Source organism: Vitis vinifera, chromosome 5 (genome assembly GCF_030704535.1).
Source record: "Vitis vinifera cultivar Pinot Noir 40024 chromosome 5, ASM3070453v1".
Taxonomy (NCBI): domain Eukaryota; kingdom Viridiplantae; phylum Streptophyta; class Magnoliopsida; order Vitales; family Vitaceae; genus Vitis; species Vitis vinifera.
This window is the reverse complement of record NC_081809.1, coordinates 5,564,172-5,587,095: the sequence shown is the minus strand read 5'-3', so window position 1 is coordinate 5,587,095 and position 22,924 is coordinate 5,564,172. Positions and strand designations below refer to the sequence as shown.

Here is a 22,924-nt window from a genome sequence, read left to right as displayed (position 1 = left end):
TTTGCGTTCTGATGACCACCCATTTGATGAAGATTTGTTGTATAGTTTATTCAGGCCCATTTCATTGGTTTATGACACAGGTCAGTATAAAACTGACCAATGGAGGGAATATTCAGTGATATACATATACTACAGCAGCTAAAAATAGCTGTAGGGTATAGACCTAACTTTAAAGATATATGGCATGCATTTTGGGTCAGGAGAACTGTCTGGATAAGCTCAAACTAGCTGAGATTCAATATGATCCAGCCCATGGATCATCACAGCAGCTAAAAATAGCTGTAGAGGATAGACCTAACTTTAAAGATATATGCATGCATTTTGGGTCAGGAGAACTCTCTGGATAAGCTCAAACTGGCCGAGATTCAATCTACTGATGATCCAAGCCCATGGATTTGGAAGTGGGAGCTGGATTGAATTGTCATTTGTCAAGAGCACGCATCATTGCTTGCCATATGAGAAAAACCCTCATTTTGGGAGTTGGGCATCACATAGGATGGTATCCAAAACTTTTTCTTTTAACCATACATGCCATTTCCGGTGCGCATGGACCTGCTGCAGTATGACTAAACGTACTATAACTAAACCATTGATGCCAGCTCTCGTAACTAATCCCACAGCAAAATGCTCTACTAGTAGTGAGTTTGGTATGATGAAACAAAACATTTAATCCAATATGATGTGGGTGCAAATTTGACAAAAAACCATACATGCCATCTGCTAAAGCAAGGGACCTTGGCATATTAGCGTTGTTTGTGGAAATTTGACAAAAAGCCTGAAACAGTGACCATGATGCCAACTCGCACAAGTGCGAGGCGACCACAGGAAGACTCGCGACCCTTGATACAAGTCTAGGGGCAAATGTGCAAATGATGACCATAAAGAGCAGAATGGGTGAGGAATGGGAAGAACAGTTGGAGGCTGGAGCAGTCGTGAAAAGACACGAGTTGTCAGTGTACGCGTTTTTGTGTATCGCTAATTCCAGGTCAAAATTCTCATGATGTTCTCCTATTTCAATTGCGGGTTAAAATTCACATTGTCTTCTCTTAGTTCAATTACATCAAATCATTTTCCTTGAATTCTTGTCATTTCCAAATTATTCATCATTAGAGATTATTAAAGGAAATAGTAAGTGTTTTTAAGGTGGTAGATGATATCAACATTGATTAATCAATTATTTTGTTGAAAATGGAATTGAAATTTTAGAGTATTATTAACGGTTCTCGATCGATTAAATTAAATTAAAGATAATAATTTCTATTGTACTCAAAATTTCATAGTCTCGTCTGATCAATTAGGATTCAATCGTATCTGCAAAATCTTTTTTCTTTTGTTTTCAAAACAAAATTCAATTGTTTGATGAGTTTTAAAACCCTACTACTCATACCTTATTTTAGAAGAGGGAAACATGATTATGAGAGCTAGGTGGCTTCCCTTGAGTTTCTAGTTCTTGATCTATTTTGGGGGTATTTGGTTTGAAAGAAAATTTTATGGATGTTGAATTGAAAATCATCTTTTGGGTGAGAAAAGATATTTCAAAATGGGTTAATTTAGTGTAGGTCTCATTCCTACTTTCATATTCTCTATCTTTTCATTTGTTTAACTTGGATGGATTCAAGAAAAGGTCTAGATTTAACTTGATGTGGACAGTAAATATGCTCCAAAAGAAGAAAGTGGGTAGTTGAAGTTTGATGGTTCTAGGTAAATGGTTCAAAAGAGGATTGAACCATTGGACTAGGTAAATCATTGTACTCAGTTTATTTCTTCATAGTGGATGCTTTTGATCCCTTAGAGACCTATGATTTTTTTCTCACTTTGAAGGTTTTTAGCATGAAATCTTAGTGTTATTGTTTCTTTATTTTTATTTCATCTTTTCATTTGTTTATCTTAACTTATAAATTTTTATTGATTTGATATGTTGGTTGTTTGAGGTGATAAGCTAAATTTGGATCATTTAATCTTTAGAATAATGTGAAATAATTTCTAACTTGGTTTTTATATTAATGGATATGAGAAAATTTGTTTTGAATAGTTGAAATTAGTTCACCAAGATTAAATCTCATGTCGGAGTTACTATAATTGGATCACTAAGGGCATATTGTATAAACTCTCAACCGAAAATAATATTAAGCCTATACTTAACTTTAAATTTATTTTTTATTTTTCTTCGTCTTCCCTTTCTTTCTACCTTTCTTCTCTAATTTTTTTTACTCTCCCGTTTTCCTTAAACTTTTCAGAACCGAGCATATATATATACTGCGAAAGGATAGGCGCACATCAAGATGGGCCTAAGGGCTTATGCCGGTCCATGGGCCAGCTCGAACCTGAATCTAGCATTACATGACACGCGTCAATCGCTGGAGGGTGGCACTAGAATGGTAATTTTATAAAGGACATGCACGTCATTTCACGAATGAGGTACGTATAGAGATGATGAGTTCGTGAAGCAGCAGTGCAAGCCCTTATTTTAATGGCTCCATTAACTTCAACTCCAGTCTCATTATTACCCTTCCAAAACCCATTTTTGCCCTTGCTCTCCCTCTCTCCCATCCTCTCACAGATCCATCGGAAACCGGCTACGTTCCTCGCCGGAATCCACGGGATCACTCATCGGAAAACACGTCGTAAACCGCCGGAAAAGAGCATGTCTGTCAGCGTTCAGATGCCAACTCCATCACACCGGCGGGACAGGGACGACGACACTGATGTGGATTCTAGAAATTGTAAGTTTTCTCTTTGCTCCGTTTGGTTGTCAAGAAAACGCGGAAAAAGAAACAAGTTGGAGATTTTGAACCTAGGATTGGCTTGTTTTTTATTTAAGCTTCTTATGAATGGGAGACTAAAGTCGAATTTTGTTTTCTTTTCCTTGGTTTTCTCAGCAACCAAACGGAGAATAATATCTTATTATCTATCGTGTTTGCTTTAATATTAATTTTCTGTCATTCGTCTTTTCTTAATTTTGAGAGTTTGTCTAATTTAGTTGATGCAAACCATATTTTGGAGCACTGTGTTTGATGATTATGCACTGAAGAGCTGTGAGATATTAATTAGGTTCCAGTGATGGTTAAATCAAGATGGCGGAAGAGTAACAGTATAGGTGTGAGGTATCAAGAAGAGAGTGTCTTAGATAGTCCGTAATTTATCTCGGGCTTAAAACTTTGTGAAGGAACAGAAGTTTGTTGAATGCTTATCCTCTAAGAAGGGTTTTTGTAGATGACTTAGATAACAAAAGTCGGCAATGAGACATTCTAAAACATATTCAAATAATTTCTAGAACAACTGACGCAGAATATGTGGTGATACATTCGTAGTTGCTCCAGACCACACACAATCCCTGCCTTGTGCATGCATATCCATTGGGTCTATTTGGTTTAGTTTCTTTGCATTGCATAGGCCTCAATCCACCATTAAGCTTGTGCCTTTGCAAAGTTCTGAAGTTTCCCTCTTCTTCTGTTAATTTTCCTGTATGATTTCAAAATCATAGGCAATTGTATCATTCCCACAAGCAAAGACTAACCTAAATGGTCTTCACCACAAACAACGCAGAGACATGAACTATGCACATGAGATTTAACAGGTTGAATGATGATGAAAGTGGATTCTTAGACCATGGAACTACCTAGTGGGGGGAATAGATAGTCCAGACTTTTTAATGTCAAACTTCAAAATCTTCATCAATTCTTATCATACTTGACTATTTCAAGATTAAATTAAATTTAATGAAACAAGAATAATTAGAACAATCCACATAAGGAGACACATTCTATGAGGATACCGCCTACAAAGTCCCAACACAAACTTTATAGATGTGAAAGCCACAAGTCAAATGATAATAGATAAGCCACTAAATATGAAAAGAAGGTATACAGTTTTACCTAATCCGGATACTTTCAAAGGTCTTATACTGATAAGCACCTCTGTACTTCTTTCATGTCCTCAATGTAGGACCCTATGCTTCTTAGTGGATCCCCTCAACCTTGGATTGAGTATCTGAAGTCATTGTACGATATTGTCTTTCCATTGAAAAACTTTCAAGATTCGTTCTTAAAAGCTTTATGAGAGTTTGAAGATCAAGGTGAAACATTGATTATCCTCTCAATTATGCTCATATCAAATTCTAAGTGTTAAATCTAGGTATTTATGGAAAAACTTTAAGACTTAAAAGATTTAGTTGGAACTATAGTTAAAAACTTGCAATACATGACACAATACAACGATATAAACATTTTCTACAAAAATCAATATGTATTGCAATCCATATCTTATCTTACACATATCTTATGATACACGATAAGGCACATGATACAAGGATACAATGATATATATAACTTCAACCAATTTTATAATTTTTATTATATGTATTAAATTGTTTTTTTTGGAAGGAATGATGATGAATATGAAAAGTTGGAACTTTGAAGATGAGATATGAAGACATATGTATCAACAATACATATAGCTACGTATGCCTTATTTGGAACAAAAAATCAAATAAAATTTTTTTAAAAATTTATTTTTGTAAATTTTGAGATGACCTATATATTAAACTCATATTTTGTTAAATTAAAATTTTCAAGACTCTAGTATTTAATGTTTTTATATGGTATGATATAATTTAACTTTTTAAATCCTACTATCTTGCATGAAATTGGTTATATATTACCTTATATGTCGTGCTTTTAATATATATGCACATATATTCATATTTTATTTATTTATTTATTTTTTACTATATAAAAAAAACTTACCATACACAATATGTTTTATGAGTTTATGACTATGATGTATAAAGAAAGTTTTATGGTTTGCTCTGTTGGTAAAAAACATGATACATGAAATAATTTTTTGACAGGCTATAAAAGGGATTGCATTAAAAAAGCTTTAAAAAGGCCACAAAAAGTACACATGATGCATACAATAAGAGTCAAAAGACAAAAATGGGAAGAGAAAGCAAGAAACAACCCCTTCTCCTTACATCAAGCACAACCAATTAATAAGACTTATCATGGTCAGAGATTGATTCTTCATATACAAAGTAATCCATTCCAAAAAGCTAGCCATAAAACAACATTTAATCACTTGACTCGAAAGTTCAACATTCTCAAACCACCTCTTGTTTCTTTCCATTCAAAGAGTCCAAAAAAGGCATAAAGGGGCAATCCTCCAAACTTTCTTTTGCTTTTTCTGATCAAAAACCCATGCTAGCAAGAAGATTCTCTTTGACTTTGGAATGCATCATCCACATTTAATACAATGACACATGATATAATAGAAAGATATGATACATTTTTTTTGACACATAGTGCATTCATATCTTATCTTGAGTGTATCTAACAATAAATATATGATACACGATACAACAATAAAACGATTCATATTTATATTCAACCATTTTTCACAATTTTTAATAAAAAAAAAAAAAAAAAATTTTCGTTAAAAGAATTATGATATTATTTGTTTAAAAAAATAATCCTACATAAAAAGTTATATTCTTGTTGTCAATAGCCATTGTGAAAGTACAGTAAATTTATTTTTACAGCAAACATTGAAGAATTTTCATTTGAATGATTTGCATGTTAGCATTGAAAATGACTGTGATTGGCGAATGAAAACTTTATTTAATAATTTGTTTTGGATTTCTTTTCATGGTAATTTCCATATTTTAAAACTCATTTCTTAAAAGAATCATGAATGCTTGAACTACCTGTAGGAGGGTATTTAAACCATGGTAAGACCCTTGAATTCTACCTCAAGAACCTTCAAACTGTGGGAGAATGTTTGAACATCTTGTAGGGTCTTTGAACTCTTTGCTGAATGTTTGAACTCTTCATCAGACATTTGAACTACCCTTCTTTCTGCCTTCTGCACCAACCTTCCAATTTTCATGTTTTTCTCCTTTTTTTAATTTTTTTTCTTTTCATTTTTAAATTGTCATTGTTTTGTCTTACATCTCCCAACACGTACTTACCTCATTCCAAATTGAGATTTGGATAGCTTGAACTCGATCAAGACCATTAAGACTCAAAGAAAGAAGTTATGTGAAACCAGTGCATGATTGGAATAAAATTGCCTACTTAATCCAAGGCATCAATTGATAAGAATGAAGCTAAGAGAGAAAAAGGTGCCTATATGTAGGGGGAGAAAAACCTATTAAAAAAAAAAAAGGTGGGGGTGGGGGGGTGGTGTTGCGGCGCAGGGGGAAGGGAACAGTTAAGGCTTCATTAGCATAGTGTTTTAGATTCTGTTCTTAAAAGGGACAATCTTAATAATGTGGAAGTTTCATTCAGCATAAAACAACTTCTTGCATTCTTGAAGTTAAAAGCAGTTCTGTTAAAACCATCTAAATGCAAATAGAAGCTCTTTTGGATTTGGAAAACCATTTTTGGCTTCAAAAAAGTTAATTCTAACTGCATCCAAGAGAAAAAGAAGGGATTATAAGAAAGAATAGAAGAAAAAGAACATGGTTTCTGCAGTTACTGGGGGTTATTCGAGTAGCCCACAGTTAGTTATGACTATATTAAATTTTTTTTTAATCATAAGTCGAAGAAGGAATAGAAGAAAAAGAAGATGATTCCTGTGGTTATTGGAGATTATTTATGTTGCCTGCAGTGCATAATTACTATTTAATTTTTTTTAAAAACGATAAGTTGAAGGAATCATTAGAAGGATAGCCTTCTTTGATTACTGGGGGTTATTTTAAGGTCTAATGTTGGATGAAGACACGTGAAAACTATTGAACATTGGTTAGGTCCAATAGGCCCTCTCTAATACCTTGAAGAGAAAATTTTATTGAATACTAGCTCGATTATTATAGTTGTCCCTAGGAATGAGATTTGTTAGAAAACTTAAAGTGTGAACATAGAATTGAGATATCCTCTAGTCATATCAAATCATACATATATCAAAATGAAGAGAATATCATCATGCTAGGGATACTAATTTTGTGTATCTCACACTTTTATAAGTTAAATCATAATTCCTGAGAGCCTTTGTTGGAACATAAGTACATAACATGTCAAATGAACATAAATTGTTCTTTTGCCTATTTAAGAAAGAAGAAGAAAAAGAAGAAGAGAGTATCATCAGGCTAGGGATACTAATTTTGTGTATCTCACACTTTTATAAGTTAAATCATAATTCCCGAGAGCTTTGTTGGAACATAAGTACATAACATGTCAAATGAACATAAATTGTTCTTTTGCCTATTAAAGAAATGAAGAGAGTATCATGCTGGGGATATTAATTTTGTGTATCTCACACTCAAAATGAAGAGAATATCATGCTGGGGTTGTGTATCTCACACTTAAAATGAAGAGAATATCATGCTTAGGATACTAATTTTGTGTATCTCACACCTTTATAAGTTTGATCTTAATTCCCAAGAGCTTTTGTTGGAACACAAGTACAGAACATGTCAAATGAACATAAATTGTTCTTTTGGTTCTTTTGCCTATTAAAGAAGAAGAAGAAGGAAAGAATTGTAGTGTCTAGAAACATTTTCTAGAACAAGAATTTTTTTGCAAACATAAGTTTTTTCAAGAACAAAATTCTAAGAAGAAGAAGAAAAAGAAAGGAATTGTAGTGCCTCTTTGGAAACATTTTCTAAAACAATTTTTGAGAACAATTTTTAAAAACGTAAGTTTTTTCAAGAACAAAATTCTATTTGAGAATTGTAACATGAAAAATAGTTTTTTTTTTGGCTTATTCTCCATGAAAGTACTATACATTTATGCAAATTATTACCCATGAAGGTACTATACATTTATGCAAATTATTCTCCATGAAGGTACTATACATTTATGTACATTACAGAAGTTCTCAAATATTTTCCAAATACACTTCAAATTTGTTTTAAAAGATTAACCTGTCTTTGGAACAAATTCTCAAAAAAGGTTTTTATCAAGTGTTTGCCAAATATGTTTTCTAGGTTAGAAAACTGATTCCTATTCTAAAGAATAGAAACCGTTTTCAAGAACAGTTTCCAAATAGGATTGTAATTTTGTTTTGTTTTTGTTTTTGTTTTTGTTTTTTTTTTTTTTGTTTGTAATTCAACAAAGGTATTTGGAGAAATTATTGTATGTTTATTAGAGGAATAATACACATATATATACAATTGAGAGTCCTAAATTAGGAAGATATTATCCCTAAGAATCAGCCTATAAGAAAGGAAACAACTTAATTATGGTAAGTACAGATATATACAGCTAACACTCCCCCTCAAGTTGGAGCATAGACGTTGATCATGCCTAGCTTGTTACAAAAGTACTCAACTCGAGTTCCATTTAGAGCTTTTGTAAAAATATTGCCAAGTTGCTCTCCAGTCTTCACATGGCCAGTAGAGACTAGATTTTCCTCAATCTTTTCACGAATGAAGTGACAATCGACCTCAATGTGTTTGGTTATTTCATGATAGACTGGGTTCGTAGCAATATGAAGAGCGGCTTGATTGTCACACCAAAGTTTCGCTGGCATTGTGCACTTCATTCCCACTTCACATAAGAGTTGATGTATCCATATGATTTCACAAGTAGCCTGTGCCATGGCCCTATACTCAGATTCTACACTCGAACGGGATACAACACTCTGCTTCTTACTTTTCCAAGCCACTAGATTCCTACCAAAGAACACACAATAACCTGTAGTGGATCTTCTATCAAACTTAGAACCTGCCCAATCCGCATCAGAAAAACACTCAATGCGAGTGTGTCCTTGACTACTGTATAGTGTACCTAGACCAGGAGCCTTCTTCAGATAGCACACAATCTACTCTAAAGCTGCCCAATGCTTTACTGTAGGCGCAGATGTGAACTGACTAACAACACTTACTGCATATGCAATATCTGGTCGGGTCACAGTGAGATAATTTAGCTTCCCAACCACCCTCCGATACCTTTCAGGGTTGTAGAAGGGATCTCCATCTTCTGACATAAGCTGTACATTAGGAACCATCGGGGTAGTACATGGCTTTGCTTCTATCTTACCGGTCTCTTCAAGTAGATCAAGCACATACTTCCTCTGTGATAAGAACATCCTTTTCATGCTCCTTGATACTTCTATTCCCAGGAAATACTTCAGTTCACCCAAGTCCTTTTTATGAAACTTGGAATGCATGAATGCCTTAAGATCAGAGATTCCTGCATGATCATTTCCTGTAATAACTATATCATCGACATAAACCACAAGAAGTATGATACCAGTAGCTGATTTCTTGTAGAAAACGGAATGATTTTTCTTGCTCTTGTTCATGCCAAATGCTTGAATCTCCTTATTGAATTTTCCAAACCAAGCACGGGGACTCTGCTTCAATCCATAGAGAGCTTTTTTCAGACAACAAACCTTCCTATACTCCCCCTGAGCAACATATCCAGGAGATTGCTCCACATAGACTTCTTCTTCTAGATCACCATCAAGAAAAGCATTCTTGATGTCTAATTGATGTATCATCCATTGTTGGGAAGCAGCAATAGAAATAAATAGTCGAACTGAATTCAGTTTGGCAACTGGAGAGAAAGTATCAGAATAGTCTACTCCATATGTCTGAGCATATCCTCTAGCTACAAGCCTGGCTTTCAGTCTTGCCATAGAGCCATCAGGATTAACTTTTACTGCAAACAGGATTAACTTTTACTGCAAAGACCCACTTGCATCCAACAACTTTCTTTCCTTGAGGCAAATCAACAAGTTTCCATGTATGATTGTCCTCCAATGCACGGATTTCTTCAAGCATTGCATTCTTCCAACTAGGATGATTCAGGGCCTCTGTAACAGTTTTAGGTGCTGAAATAGAATCTATAGAGGCTACAAAAACACTCGAGGAAGATGATAGGTGATCATAAGACACAAAGTTAGCAATGGAATAGGTAGATTTGCATTGTCGTTTACCTTTTCGAAGGCTAATGGGACGGTCGAGATCATTGGAAGGATCAGATGACGAAGGAGTTGGTGCAGGACATGTATCTGTTGTCACTGGGCACCGAGAGTACACCTGTACAATCGGTGGTTTGATTGGAGCAGAGGAACATCATCAACAGTACCCAAATGAGCAAGAGATGCATCAGAATCAACCATACTTGATTGCCCAACAGTTGGTCTTGAATTAATCACTTGATACACAAGCCATTCTTCATTCTCCTCCTCACTCGCAGAACTTGTGGGTGAAGAGAAAAAGGATGTGTCTTCTGAAAACACAACATCCGTTGATACTAAATACTTATTGAGATCAATCGAGAAACATCTATAGCCCTTTTGCAGTCTTGAGTACCCCAAGAAAACACACTTTAACGCCTTAGGATCAAGTTTAGTAACAGAAGGCCTTGTATCTCTAACATAGCATGTACATCCAAAAATTCTTGGTTCAATTGGAAAGAGTGATTTCTGTGGATGTATTACTTTGTACGGAATATCACCTTTAAGCACTACAGTGGGCATATGGTTGATCAGAAAATAAGCTGTGGAAACTGCATCAACCCAAAATTGTTTTGGAACCTTCATCTGAAACATGAGTGCACGAGCCGTCTCAAGTAAATGCCTGTTTTTTCTTTCAGCAACCCTATTTTGAGAAGGAGTATCAACACAAGATGTTTGATGAAGAATCCCATTGTGACTCATGTAGTTTTGAAATGAGTTAGACACATATTCTTTTCCATTATCACTTCTTAATATTTTCACAGACACGTCATATTGGGTTTTAATCTCAACAGAGAATGCACAAAAATGTGAAAAATACTTCTGAACGATTCTTCATAAAATAAATCCAAGTCATTCGAGAAAAATTATCCACAAAGGTAACAAAATATCGAAACCTAGTTTTAGAAGTAACAGGACAAGGACCCCAAACATCAGAATGTACTAACTCAAACAAAGACTCAGCCCGTTTATTAATCCTTGGGCCTAAAGAACTACGATGATGCTTCGCAAAATGACACGACTCACAATCTAATGAAGGTAAATTATCAAACTGAGGACATAATTCCTTCAACACCGATAGAGAAGGATGTCCTAACCGACAATGAGCTTCAACACGAGAGGCAGTATTGACACACGCAACTGGTCGAGGTACCCACTCATCAAGAATATAGAGCCCATTAGATGCATGTCCTTTACCAAATGTCGGTTTCGTCCTAAGATCCTAAAACACACAATAATCAGGGAAAAATGAGACACTACAATTCAGATTTTTGGTAAGTTTACTGACAGAGATTAAGTTAAAGGCCAAATTTGGTAAGTTTAACACAGAAGATAAAGTAATAGAAGATGGTTTCACAGTCCTAGACCCTTTAATCTCATAGGTAGAACCATCAGCAACAGTAATAGGAGGAGCAAAATGTGTTCTGAAGGTAGAGAAAGTTTTATGATTACTTGTCATATGATTTGTGGCACCTGAATCAATTATCCATTTGTTTGAAGAGGAGACAAGACATGTTTTTCCTGACTCTGTCGGAGTAATAACAAGAGTAGATGCTTTCAGTGCTTCCTGATATTGTGAATATTTAGCAAACTCTTTTGCTGTCATTGTGACGATCTTGTCTGAGGAGTCTGAAGATGTAGCAGTATTAGATGTAGCAACATTGGTAGTTTGATTTCTCCGATTCCGATTATGCAATTTCTTGCAGTTCTTCTTGGTATGGCCAGCCTCATGGCAGTAAAAACACACAATGGTACTTGAATCATTGCCACGATTTTCAAATGCCCTATTTCCACCCCTGTTATTCATCCTCCTTGTATTCTCTGCATTTCCTCCTTTTGCAGCAAGAACATTGGTGTGCTGAGAAGACGGGACATTCTCAGTTCGTAGAACTCTACTGAACACTTCTTGAAGGGAACCAATGTCAGAACCAGAAAGAATCTAAGATTTTGCAGTCTCAAACTCAGATGGGAGATCGGATAAGAAACTCATAACAACCATCTGTTCCCTTTGAGCCTATTGTACTCTAACATTCGGACTGAAAGGCATAAGTGCATTCAATTCCTCATATACCTTCTTGAAGTCCATAAAGTATGCAGTGAGGGATTTAGCTCCCTTCTCAGGACAATGGAAGGCATTCCATACATCATACATCCGAGATACATTTCCTTTTCTAGAGTAAAGAAAATCTAGATAATCCATTAGCTCTTTAACAAATTCATAATGACTCAACAGACCAACAATATCACTATTAATAGAGTTTTTAATATGCAGAAATAACCGTGCATCATCTTGCATCCAAAGTTTTCTAGTGTTATTATTAGGAGGTTCCTCAGTCAAGTGGTCATCTTTAGCAACACTTCTCAGATAAAATTTGATCGTCTTGCTCCATTCAATATAATTAGACCCATTTAATTTGTGTTCAGTTATTTTTGACACAACAAACACTATATCAGCAACAAAATTCTTATTCTCTTCCATGGCAATAAAATTCAATCTCCAAAGTAATTTCACACCTAGAGAAGAGCAGCCCAGACGAGAAATTGCAATTCACCACAGCAAGAAGAAAGAAAGAGACAAGTACCTCTTGTAGACTAAATAGAAATAGTAACAGAAACACCTGAAATCCCAAGAACAGAATCTCACAATCCAAGAACGAGATCACCGCACCACACACTGGCCGGAAAACGGGATTGCGACGCCAATGGAACTGGTCGGAGGTAAAAGAAGCTGCCACGCTCCTCCACGCGCCGATGCATGAGTTGACGCGTCTTGCTTCTCAGGGCGCGTGAGCTTCACGCGTTCAGCTTCCGGTCGCCAGACTTTGGGTATCGGTTGATCCTGACACCGCGCTTTCCCCTCCGTAGGCAGTGACACTACCAGGTCACTTTTATTCCGTGACCCAAGAAGAACAGAGAATGGCAAAATGTCACTGGAAATCAGTGACTTAGAAATAACAAACCCAGAATTTGAGTCAAAGGCTCTGATACCATGTAATTCAACAAAGGTATTTGGAGAAATTATTGTATGTTTATTAGAGGAATAATACATACATATATATATATACAATTGAGAGTCCTAAATTAGGAAGGTATTATCCCTAAGAATCAGCCTACAAGAAAGGAAACAACTTAATTATGGTAAGTACAGATATATAGCTAATATTGTTTTTTGTTTTTTGTGGGTTTTTTTTTTTTTTTCTTCTTGGTTATGTTCCTTTGTTGCATCAAACTTTGGTTGCCACAACCAAGGTTATTATTTTGCATAGAGAGTTTTGTAAACAGGAGGATGTCCTTCCAATTTGGCATTTAGACTCTAGTCTAGTAGTTATATGATAAGTGATAACAATTATTCTTGGATGATAGAGATTTCAATGCAGAAGGATTGAACAGTTAATGTTTGTATTCTCTCTCATTGTTTAGTATTCTTGATCCAGGTGCAGGGAAAGGGGACATGCTAACAACAAATATGGAAGGAGAGACCTGCTCACATAGTCAAGTTGCTCCACGGAAGAACAGATATCTTATGAGCAATGTCAAGTGCTTTGGGGTGGACCTGTCCCCTGATAATGTTGCCGTTGCCATGGTATATTTTGTCCAAGGTGTTTTAGGCCTTTCTAGGCTTGCTGTCAGTTTTTATTTAAAAGATGATCTGCATCTAGATCCTGCAGAGGTGTGTGATCTTAACTTTCATAAATTTTTTAGGTTATGGTAGAACTCATTTAGTCGCATATAATCCATACTATTTTCTTTCTTTGCTTTAACTTTTTAGGTTATAGTAGAACTCATTTAATCACATGTAATCCATACCATTTTCTTTCTTTGTTTTAATAGTTTAAAGAGTGAATATTCCAGTCATTTTTGTGGTCATGGTTCAAACCAACTGTTGTTCTAATATGTTAATCTGTTGATGGTGGCCTATTCACCATTTTTGTGTAGGTTACAATTTCAGTATAAAAGATTTACGAGAATTACTTGAGTTTTTGGCTCATGAACTACGGAAAATAGAGGAAAATTCACGTTTTTCTAATAAATAACCTGATTATCTTATCAAAGGATCATACAGACTGACAAATTATACATGGTTGACTAGACTGCTGTGATATCTGGTTTCTCTGCACTACCATGGCTTGTCAAACCTCTTTATGGGTTTATTAGGTGCCGGCCTATTCCTTTATCTCCATTGTTTTCCCTTAATTGATAAATACATGTTTCCTATTTGTTTATTTGTGTTTAATAAGTGTTTATTTATTGCAGCGATTCTTTACCACTTTTTGGTTATCGAAGAAGGTCATACTTGGTTCTATCAGGGCTTCTTGGAGCACTCTCATGGAGTTTGATGGCCACTTTTGTGGACAGCAAGTATGGTGCCGCTTTCTGTATACTTCTTGGTTCTCTTTCTGTTGCCTTCTCAGATGTTGTAAGTATCTGAATTTATGTTTCTACTTCAAATTATTTTGTTAGAGATATCAACTGTTTTTAATCAGTATGCAGGCACATTACACTCTGAATTTTACTCTTTTAGGTTTTATTAATATATTGGCTTACTAAATCTCCACACAAAACACTGAGTGTTCTGGAAAGAGAATTGTTATGGGTGTACAGAGCTATTAAGTGCCCATATCAACTTCCTTCTTAGTTGTTGATGAATCTTGCCTGCTCCATTTAGGTTGCAGCAACAGCACATCTCCCATGTGGGATGAACTGAACTATAATTCTCTGCCTAGTCTTTTTTACTTCTTAGGCATATACCTAATTAAGGGAAGCAGCTCTCTACCCAGTACATGTACAGAAACCTGCTCATACTTGGGATTAATTCTGTTAGAGACTTAAATATTTGATCTGTTCTACCAAATTCTTGAATTTTTTGGTTTCCATGGCAAAACTTTTGACAGTGGTCCAATACCCTCCACCACACTTCCCCCACACCCCAAATTTGTTTTTATCTTTTAAGTGAGTGGAAAAAAATATGATCCTGAAGATCACACTCTTGATCAGTGTGATGTTTTATTAAGTCCCATGACAGCAATAAGATTTTGCTATGTTGCCCCTCCCTGAGTGCATCTGGGTACTAGTGATTTCTCATATTGTAGCCTAGAAAAGATATACACCTCTATTCTTGAGTTACATTGAGTGAAGCCTAATATATCCTGCTTTTCATAACAGTGACCAAAGGGTGATGTTCCTCAATTTTTCTATTCAAGCAAAGTGTTTTCTTTTTAACTACAGAGGAGCCATGCTAGTTAGTTACCATTTTCGTGGCTAATGGTTGTAACTTGAGGTTTGTACTGACCTTATAATAGGTGTTCCTTAGGTTGGACTAGTAAGTTCTAGCATGCCTGAGCCCCATTCACCTGTAAAATAGACAAAAATTTCAATCTCAACCTACAACTAGCGAGCAAAAAAAAAAAAACAAAAAACAAGAAAACAAAAATGAAAAAGACAAAGAAAGAAAGAACATCTTGTTCTCAGCTCATGGTGCCTACCACTAGAGCAAATATTGATCTAGCTCCATGCAACTTTCATTATTATTTCAAAAAGAAATTCAATGCATGAAAAAAACGTTGTTATCAGTATTTTTTTTCCATTTTTCTTTTAAGGTTGGGGAGGGGGTTGGGTGGGTCTGGTGGGGGTTAAAGTAATAAAAAAAGATTTTATAGATAGCATCAAAGAAACTATACACCGAGGTACAAAGGGCATATATAATGGGTATCAAAAAGCATTTCCAAAGAGAGATAGAACACAAAAAACTACTCCTTGCCTAAGTCAGATCCTGCCCAATCTATAGCATCAAGTGAAGGCACTGATCCTTTTTCTATGTATATGCTAACCCATAATTCTAGATTTCCAAGGAAAGGGCACTTCAGTGATTGAACGACTGCTCCTCATTTTTGAACACTCTTCGATTTTTTTCCTTCTAAATTGTCTAAAAACTGCACAAAGGAGCATTTCTCCTAACCTTCTTTCGTTTTCTTAACACAAAAGAGCCATGCTAGTTTAAAAGAATCTCCCTAATTGTAGAAGGTAGGACTGAAACAATGTTGAATAAAGAGAAAAGTAACTGCCCTACCACCCTTATTTTGGCATAGTAAAGCAGGATATATGATCAATTAATTCCCTTTCATATTTACAAAAGAAATATTTGTCCATCAATGACCACCTTGTCTTTTGATATTTACCTAAAGTTGACACATCCTTGAACTAGCTTCCAAAGCAAAAGAACTTGCCTTAGATAGAATCCATGAATTCCAAATGATGCCCACTGAGAAAGGTATCGAACATTCTAGCTCTAGGACAAAATATAAAGATTTGATAGAAAAAGAATGCCATCCCTTGGGCCCATCCAAACCACCCTATCCTTCTCTTTCCTCTTCATGGACCTTCTTTTGTAACCTTGAGAAAAAAGTCTGTACATTGTCTAGGTCTTAATCATTCATGTATTTAGAGAATAAGAAATCTAGTGGCCCCTTTCATCTAGATCATCCCATACATTTGCCACCCAAGCCTTTTTTGATGAAGCTAAGACATGCAAAGAGGGGAAAGACATAAGGGTTCTTACATACACCACTTATCTTTTCAACACTTCATCTTCCTCCCATTGCCCACCTCGAAGGATGCTCTACCATTGAATAGATCCCATCGCTTTCTGATGCCTTCTTGTAACTCAACTTCAGACCCTTCTATCACTTTGCAAGAACTCAAACCTATTTCTTCTTCTCCATATTTCCCCTATTTAGCTTGTTTTCAAAATGTTTCTCCTTTAGAAGCATATCCCCAACACCATTTTCCAAGGAGGGCCTTATTAAGCGAAGAAAGGCATCTAATGCTTAGGCCCGTCTTACTCTTCTCCTTACAAACGATTGACCATTTCCCTAAATACATCTTTTTCTCTAAAGCCTTGTCTCTGCATACAAGGTATCTTAGAATCTTTTCAAATCTCAATCTAATCATTTTAGGAATGTTGAACAAGGACATAACGTAGATGGATGAATTGGATAAGGTGCTTCGAATCAAAGTAAGACTCCCCTTATTTCGAAATAGATTGCTTTTTCCACATTGACAGTCTTCAAAGAAACCTTTCTTCCATGCTATTCTAAATTGACTATGCTCTAAGGGAGGCTCTAGGGAAGCCCCAAGTAGATGGGAAGGCATCCCAACTTCAAGGCCAATTCCTCCATATTAGCTACCCTTCCTATTGGATCAACTCAATTTTGTTTAGATTTATTTTTAGCCTTGAGATAGCACCAAACCACATGAGTAGCTGGATTAAATGAACCATTTGACCTTGTGAAGCCTCACAAAAAGTAAGGGCATTTTTAGCAAATAACAGATGGGACACCTTCAGCCCCTTCCCCTCACCTTGAATCCTAACAAAAAACCGCTCTCCAGAACCTCCATAGCCAACACAAATAAACAAGGAGAAAAGAGGGTCCCCTTGTCTCAGTAGAGCTTTGAAAAAGGTTGGAGGGGGTGTTATTAACTATCACATAAAACTGTTGTGGGGATGCACTCTTTGATTTATTCAATCCATGTTGGGCCAAACCCCATCTTTTCAAGAATAGCTAGGAGGAAGCCCCAGGTGAAGTGATCATTTACCCTCTTAATATCAAGCTTGCAAATTACACCATTGGAACTGTTTTTGGTATATAATCGATTGCCTCATTAGCTATATGAGCACTGCATCAAGAAAAAACATTCTAGAACTTGAAAACCACTTTTCCTACCACCTTCTTCAATCAATATGCCAACACCTTAACTAAAAGCTTATACAACCCACCTATCAAACTTATTGGTCTGAAGTCTTCTAAGTTCTTGATCTCCACCTTTCTTTGGGATTAACACCAATAGCATAACATTCAGACTTTTCTGTACCGGATACAACAATGGAAAGTTCTTAGATGTTGTAGAAATATCCCATTAAAATGAAACAGCCCCCATTATGCACCCTTAGTGATGGGTTTAAAACCCTAGTACATGAACCTTGATTGAAGCAAGTTGATGATGCAAAATTAATGATGTCAGCAAGTTGATGATGCAAAATTAATGATGTCAGCAAGTTGATGATGCAAAATTAATGATGTCAGCTGCTGATGTTAGCAGCAATTACTGTAGAAGTCAATTCTTGTGTACTTCTAAAGCCTTCACAGAAATCTCCAATATTTGGTTAGATGCATCTGAGAAATGGCTATTATGGAGTGTAGGACTCGTCCAATTAATTTATATTAAAATTGTAAAATTATACTATTTCCCTTGAAAAAACTTATAAAACCCTTATTTTCAGCTATTATGTGGAGCCTGTGACTTGACATGGTTTGTTCATCAATACATTAAACCATAAATTTCACTACAGTTAAATAAAATAGCTGTGTCTATAGATTACATCAGTTAAATGTCTTTATTATCTCCTTATCGTACGGCTGGAGCCTTATGAATGTCGTAATGTTTTGGAATGGTTGTGATCTCCTAATTCTGTGCCTTCTTTTTCATATTGGCCAGGTTTTTTATTCAGATAAATAGGACCTATCCTAAATATTTTTGCTCTTGTAGAGAAACATGTTTTTTTGAAATGATGTTATGTGACTTCATTAAATGGCATGTTATATTTTCTTCAAACATTAATATTTTTCTTGGAAAAAAAAAAAAAAAACTGCCATTTCCAATTTACTAGGAGCTAAATTGAATTATATTCCAGTGCAACACTTTTTCTTTGGTGCATTAAGAAGCATCCTGTAGTTGGTATTTTTTTCCTTCCATTTATTTATGTGGCGTACTTCACACGCTTGTCTTAATCTGAAGCATGGTATAGGTTGTAGATTCCATGGTTGTAGAGAGGGCTCGGGGTGAGTCACAAAGCATGTCAGGATCGCTTCAGTCTTTATGCTGGGGATCCTCTGCTTTTGGTGGAATAGTGAGCTCCTACTTTAGTGGCTCCCTGGTGGGTGCTTATGGTGTAAGGTACGTTGGGTGGTTAATTTTTTTAATGCAATTTCTTATGACTGTTGATCATCCTAGCCATTCATTTTGGTGTCAAGTTTAATGTATCAGGTTTGTTTTCGGTGTCACGGCATTGCTACCTCTGATAACATCTGCTGTCGCTATTCTTGTTAAAGAACAGCCTGTGGCTGGTCCAGCAAGGGGACAGGCTTTTCCTTTGATCAGTCCTAGCTTTTATGAGAGCTCAAAACAGAACATTATTCAGTTGTGGGATGCTGTCAGGCAGCGTAATATATTTCTTCCCACCTTATTCATTTTCCTCTGGCAGGCAACACCACACTCGGACTCTGCCATGTTTTACTTTACGTATGTTGAATCCTTGATTGTGAATATTTTGCCCTTCACTTTCAGTGATTTAATCCTAATGCCACTTGGAAAATTCTCATTATTTCTTAGCATCTTCTTTCAATCTTAACAATTGATCTTCTTATTTCAGCACAAATAGACTTGGTTTCACCCCAGAATTTTTAGGACGTGTCAAGCTTGTTACTTCGGTGGCATCACTAATTGGTGTTGGACTGTATAATGGGTTTTTGAAAGATGTTCCATTGCGGAAGATTTTTTTTGTAACTACAATTTTTGGCTCAGCTCTTGGGATGACCCAGGTTTGTGTTACAATTTATATGAAGTTATTCAAGATTTACATTCAACTTAACTGTTGCCAATAATATATATTTTGTTATTGCTTAGGTTTTTCTAGTCACTGGATTAAACAGGAAGTTTGGTATAAGTGATGAATGGTTCTCCATTGGGGATTCTTTGATTCTAACTGTTCTTGGTCAGGTAATTTATTTTATTTTTTTTAAAACTGCATTGACACAGAATTGGCAGAAAACATATATGTTATTGACTTTCACTGTATCTCACTCATCTCTTGTGTTGTTTATATCACATTGAGACCACTGTAATGGTTGGGTGATTTGCAAGTTTAATTATTAAAAAGCTTTTATTGGGATATTTCTCTAAGGAGGTGCCAGAATTAGGGTTGAATCCTTAGGGGAAAAAAAATTATTATTCAAACCTGCTTTGAGATGTTTTTCAATTCATGAACATCCTTAGTTTTTGCTCTCTCTTCTTGCTAACCATGTAGCTGATTTTTCCAAATTTTCTGTTATAGAAGAATCATTGTGAAACATCATTGGAATAATAACTATTTTCCTGGCTAGCTGTTCCAATTGATATGCATGTAATTTAATAATTTTACATGTTTTATTTGGCCATATGCCAGTTTGTTAGGTTTGTCTTGTACTAATTGACTAAATAGTTTGTGGTACATCAACTTGCAACAACATCCCCTCCATCTCCCCACCCCCCCCCAAAAAAAAAAAAAACCTACAAGGAAAAAAAAGGAAATAATTTGGCTTTTCCCATAGTTTTAACAACTGTTATATGAGATTTTTATGGCTTTTAGAATCAATCTGGGCCTTTTGTAATAATAAGACAGGGATCACCACCAGGGGCAGCTCATATAGAGCATTGAGAGTGCCTTTTGTTATAATATTATGGGTTTATATTAATGATATAGAGTATTTAAAATAATTTACTTTTATTTCCCTTTGTATAATAAAATTGAAAATGATATAGATAAAAAGAATTTAATAAGATAATAGAATGATAGAATATATAAATGTTGAGATGTGAATGAAGTTAAATAATAAATTTTATTTCACTCTAGGATATATGATACATCTTGGTAATAATTAAATATTATCCTTGTGCTATTTAATAAAATTAGAAATATTAATACAGTTACATTTTACCCTTATCAGGATTTAATCAATTAATTTTAAAGTTTAAGAAATGAAACGTCTTTTTTTTTTCTTTGGTTATAATTATTTTTAATTTTAATAATATATAAATGATATATTTATGATGACATGTTGACATCATGGTTTGATTATGGTTGAACTATTGGTCCAATCAATGAATCATGACCAGTAATTTAATTGGTCTGATTTTGAAAACATTGCATTCTTTCCTTTTGTTGCCTATCCAGGAAATTGATTTGCATTGTTGTAGATATATGCCAGTCACACTTGCAAAGAGGGAACAAATGAGCTTTCTGTCACATTCAGGAAAGGAAGAAAAAAAGTGGATTCAGTGAGAAAATAGAATTCTGTATACTTCAGCATAAATTTGCTGCTTCACTGCAGAGAACAAAATTTAAAATTAATAACAGTAATAAAGAACAGTAAATAATTTACCAGCAGAGGACAGCATTTAGAAATAATAAGAATATAATGAAGAATAAAGAATTTACAACCAAGACCTTTGTATCAGGCTCAAAAATTTAACCTTAGCATCTGTAAGCAACAACTTTAGGAAGAGATCATGACATGAGCTTGATGGTAAAGCATGCAGCATGAATGAGAAAGCCATATTTTCCTTTGATGCATTCTTTCTTGGTATAATTTTGATCTTATTTTATGCAGACTAGTTCTGTTGGTTATTATACTGTGAAGTTGATACCAGATTTTATTGCAGGCTTCATTCATGCCTGTTCTTGTTTTAGCAGCAAGATTATGTCCACAGGGGATGGAAGCAACTCTTTTTGCAACCCTTATGTCCATTTCAAATGGAGGAAGTGTTGTGGGGGGGCTGGTGGGTGCTGGTCTGACCCAGCTGTTTGGTGTCACCAAGGATAGCTTTGATAATTTAACTTTTTTGATAATCCTCTGCAATCTCAGCTCTCTGTTGCCATTGCCACTCCTTGGCCTCCTTCCTCAAGACAACCCTGATGATGCTTCTACAAAGGAGACTGAAGATATCGAGATGAAGTGTAATTGAATTTGAATTTTGTTGTCATCCACATTATTCAAACTTACCTGCTTCACTCTTCAAGGGATCTTTTAGAGCCTCATTGTACCAAAATTTTGAGCTTGGTTAGCTGGAGGTTACAAAAGTAACAGAGAGAATTTTACTTGTAAATAACACAATGTCCCATTTTGAAAGCACATGCTATTTGAGTTTGGAACTTGACTACTGTTGTAACTCTTCAGACAAAAAGGCAGCATTTTTTGTCCATGTACTAAGCTCATTCTTTTGTAAGTGCTCTCAAGTTCTCACTCATCAGGAGGATAACTTTATTTACATTGATATTTTTATGCTTTTCGGAACCTTGGAGTTGTCTTCAATTTTGATATTTTATTTATTGTCTTTATTTACTCTAGCCAGGTGAAATATAAACCAAGTTACAATCCCTTGATCCATCGGCAATAGTCACAAAACTGCTTCTTCGAATGTGGGCAATACTCAAGTCACCTGTGCATCAGAGGGATTGAATTTGTCAAGGTATGCAATTTATCCAAATAGTACTTTGGATCAGTGTGCACTTAATTGCAGTGAGCAAAGCCGAACCCACCACCACCAAAAGGAACACATTTCTGATGGTCCTCTCATGAGGCGTGCAGATAGGGGCAGCCCACATGGTAGGGCCCTGTAAGTGTTCCAATGTGTTGTCATCTCTTCTGTTCTACTCCATCTTCATGAATTGAATGCGGGCCCACCAGAACTTTTCAACTGCGGCATGCCACACAATATTGACCAGAATTGTAAGTGTTCCAATGTGTTGTCATCCTACAATTTTTTTTTTTTTTTTGTTTTAGGAAGTCTAAATAAAAATTGAGAAGAATGGTTGATTTTATGAAAGGATCTCCATCTTATTGTTTTTTTTTTTTTTCGAAAAATTAAGAACTGATTATATTTACGTCAATGCAGAGAACTAAATTTGAGAATTCGTTTATTAGATTTAGGGTGCCCTAAAATCTATCACCATTTTTTAGATTATAAAGCAATATAATGGTTATGTTCCAATGCCATAGTATAATAGGAAAATTCACATTATAAAGCAGGTGTTATGATTGTCGCCTTTTTGTGATCAGCATATTCATGAAGCTGGAAAGAGAACAGAGGATAAGGTAAACGTTTTTTTATCATTTATTAATGCTCATTCTTCTTTATTAGGTCTAGAGACCATGTTGAATTGAAATGTCTCACCCCTACTTTAAAGCTTGGTCTGGTGGACTGAGGC

General features: G+C 35.4%; 1 protein-coding gene across 1 annotated transcript; it reads left to right on the top strand.

Moving 5' to 3' along the window:
- Positions 1-252: 252 nt before the first annotated feature.
- On the top strand, positions 253-22,010 carry LOC100254579 (folate-biopterin transporter 1, chloroplastic). Its single transcript, XM_019220026.2, has 10 exons — positions 253-985; positions 2,238-2,723; positions 13,338-13,573; positions 13,994-14,058; positions 14,158-14,320; positions 18,707-18,855; positions 18,946-19,200; positions 19,331-19,499; positions 19,585-19,677; positions 21,379-22,010. The coding sequence occupies exons 2-10, from the start codon at positions 2,471-2,473 to the stop codon at positions 21,679-21,681; spliced, it is 1,686 nt and encodes a 561-aa protein (XP_019075571.1). The 5' UTR covers positions 253-985; positions 2,238-2,470; the 3' UTR covers positions 21,682-22,010.
- Positions 22,011-22,924: the final 914 nt, after the last annotated feature.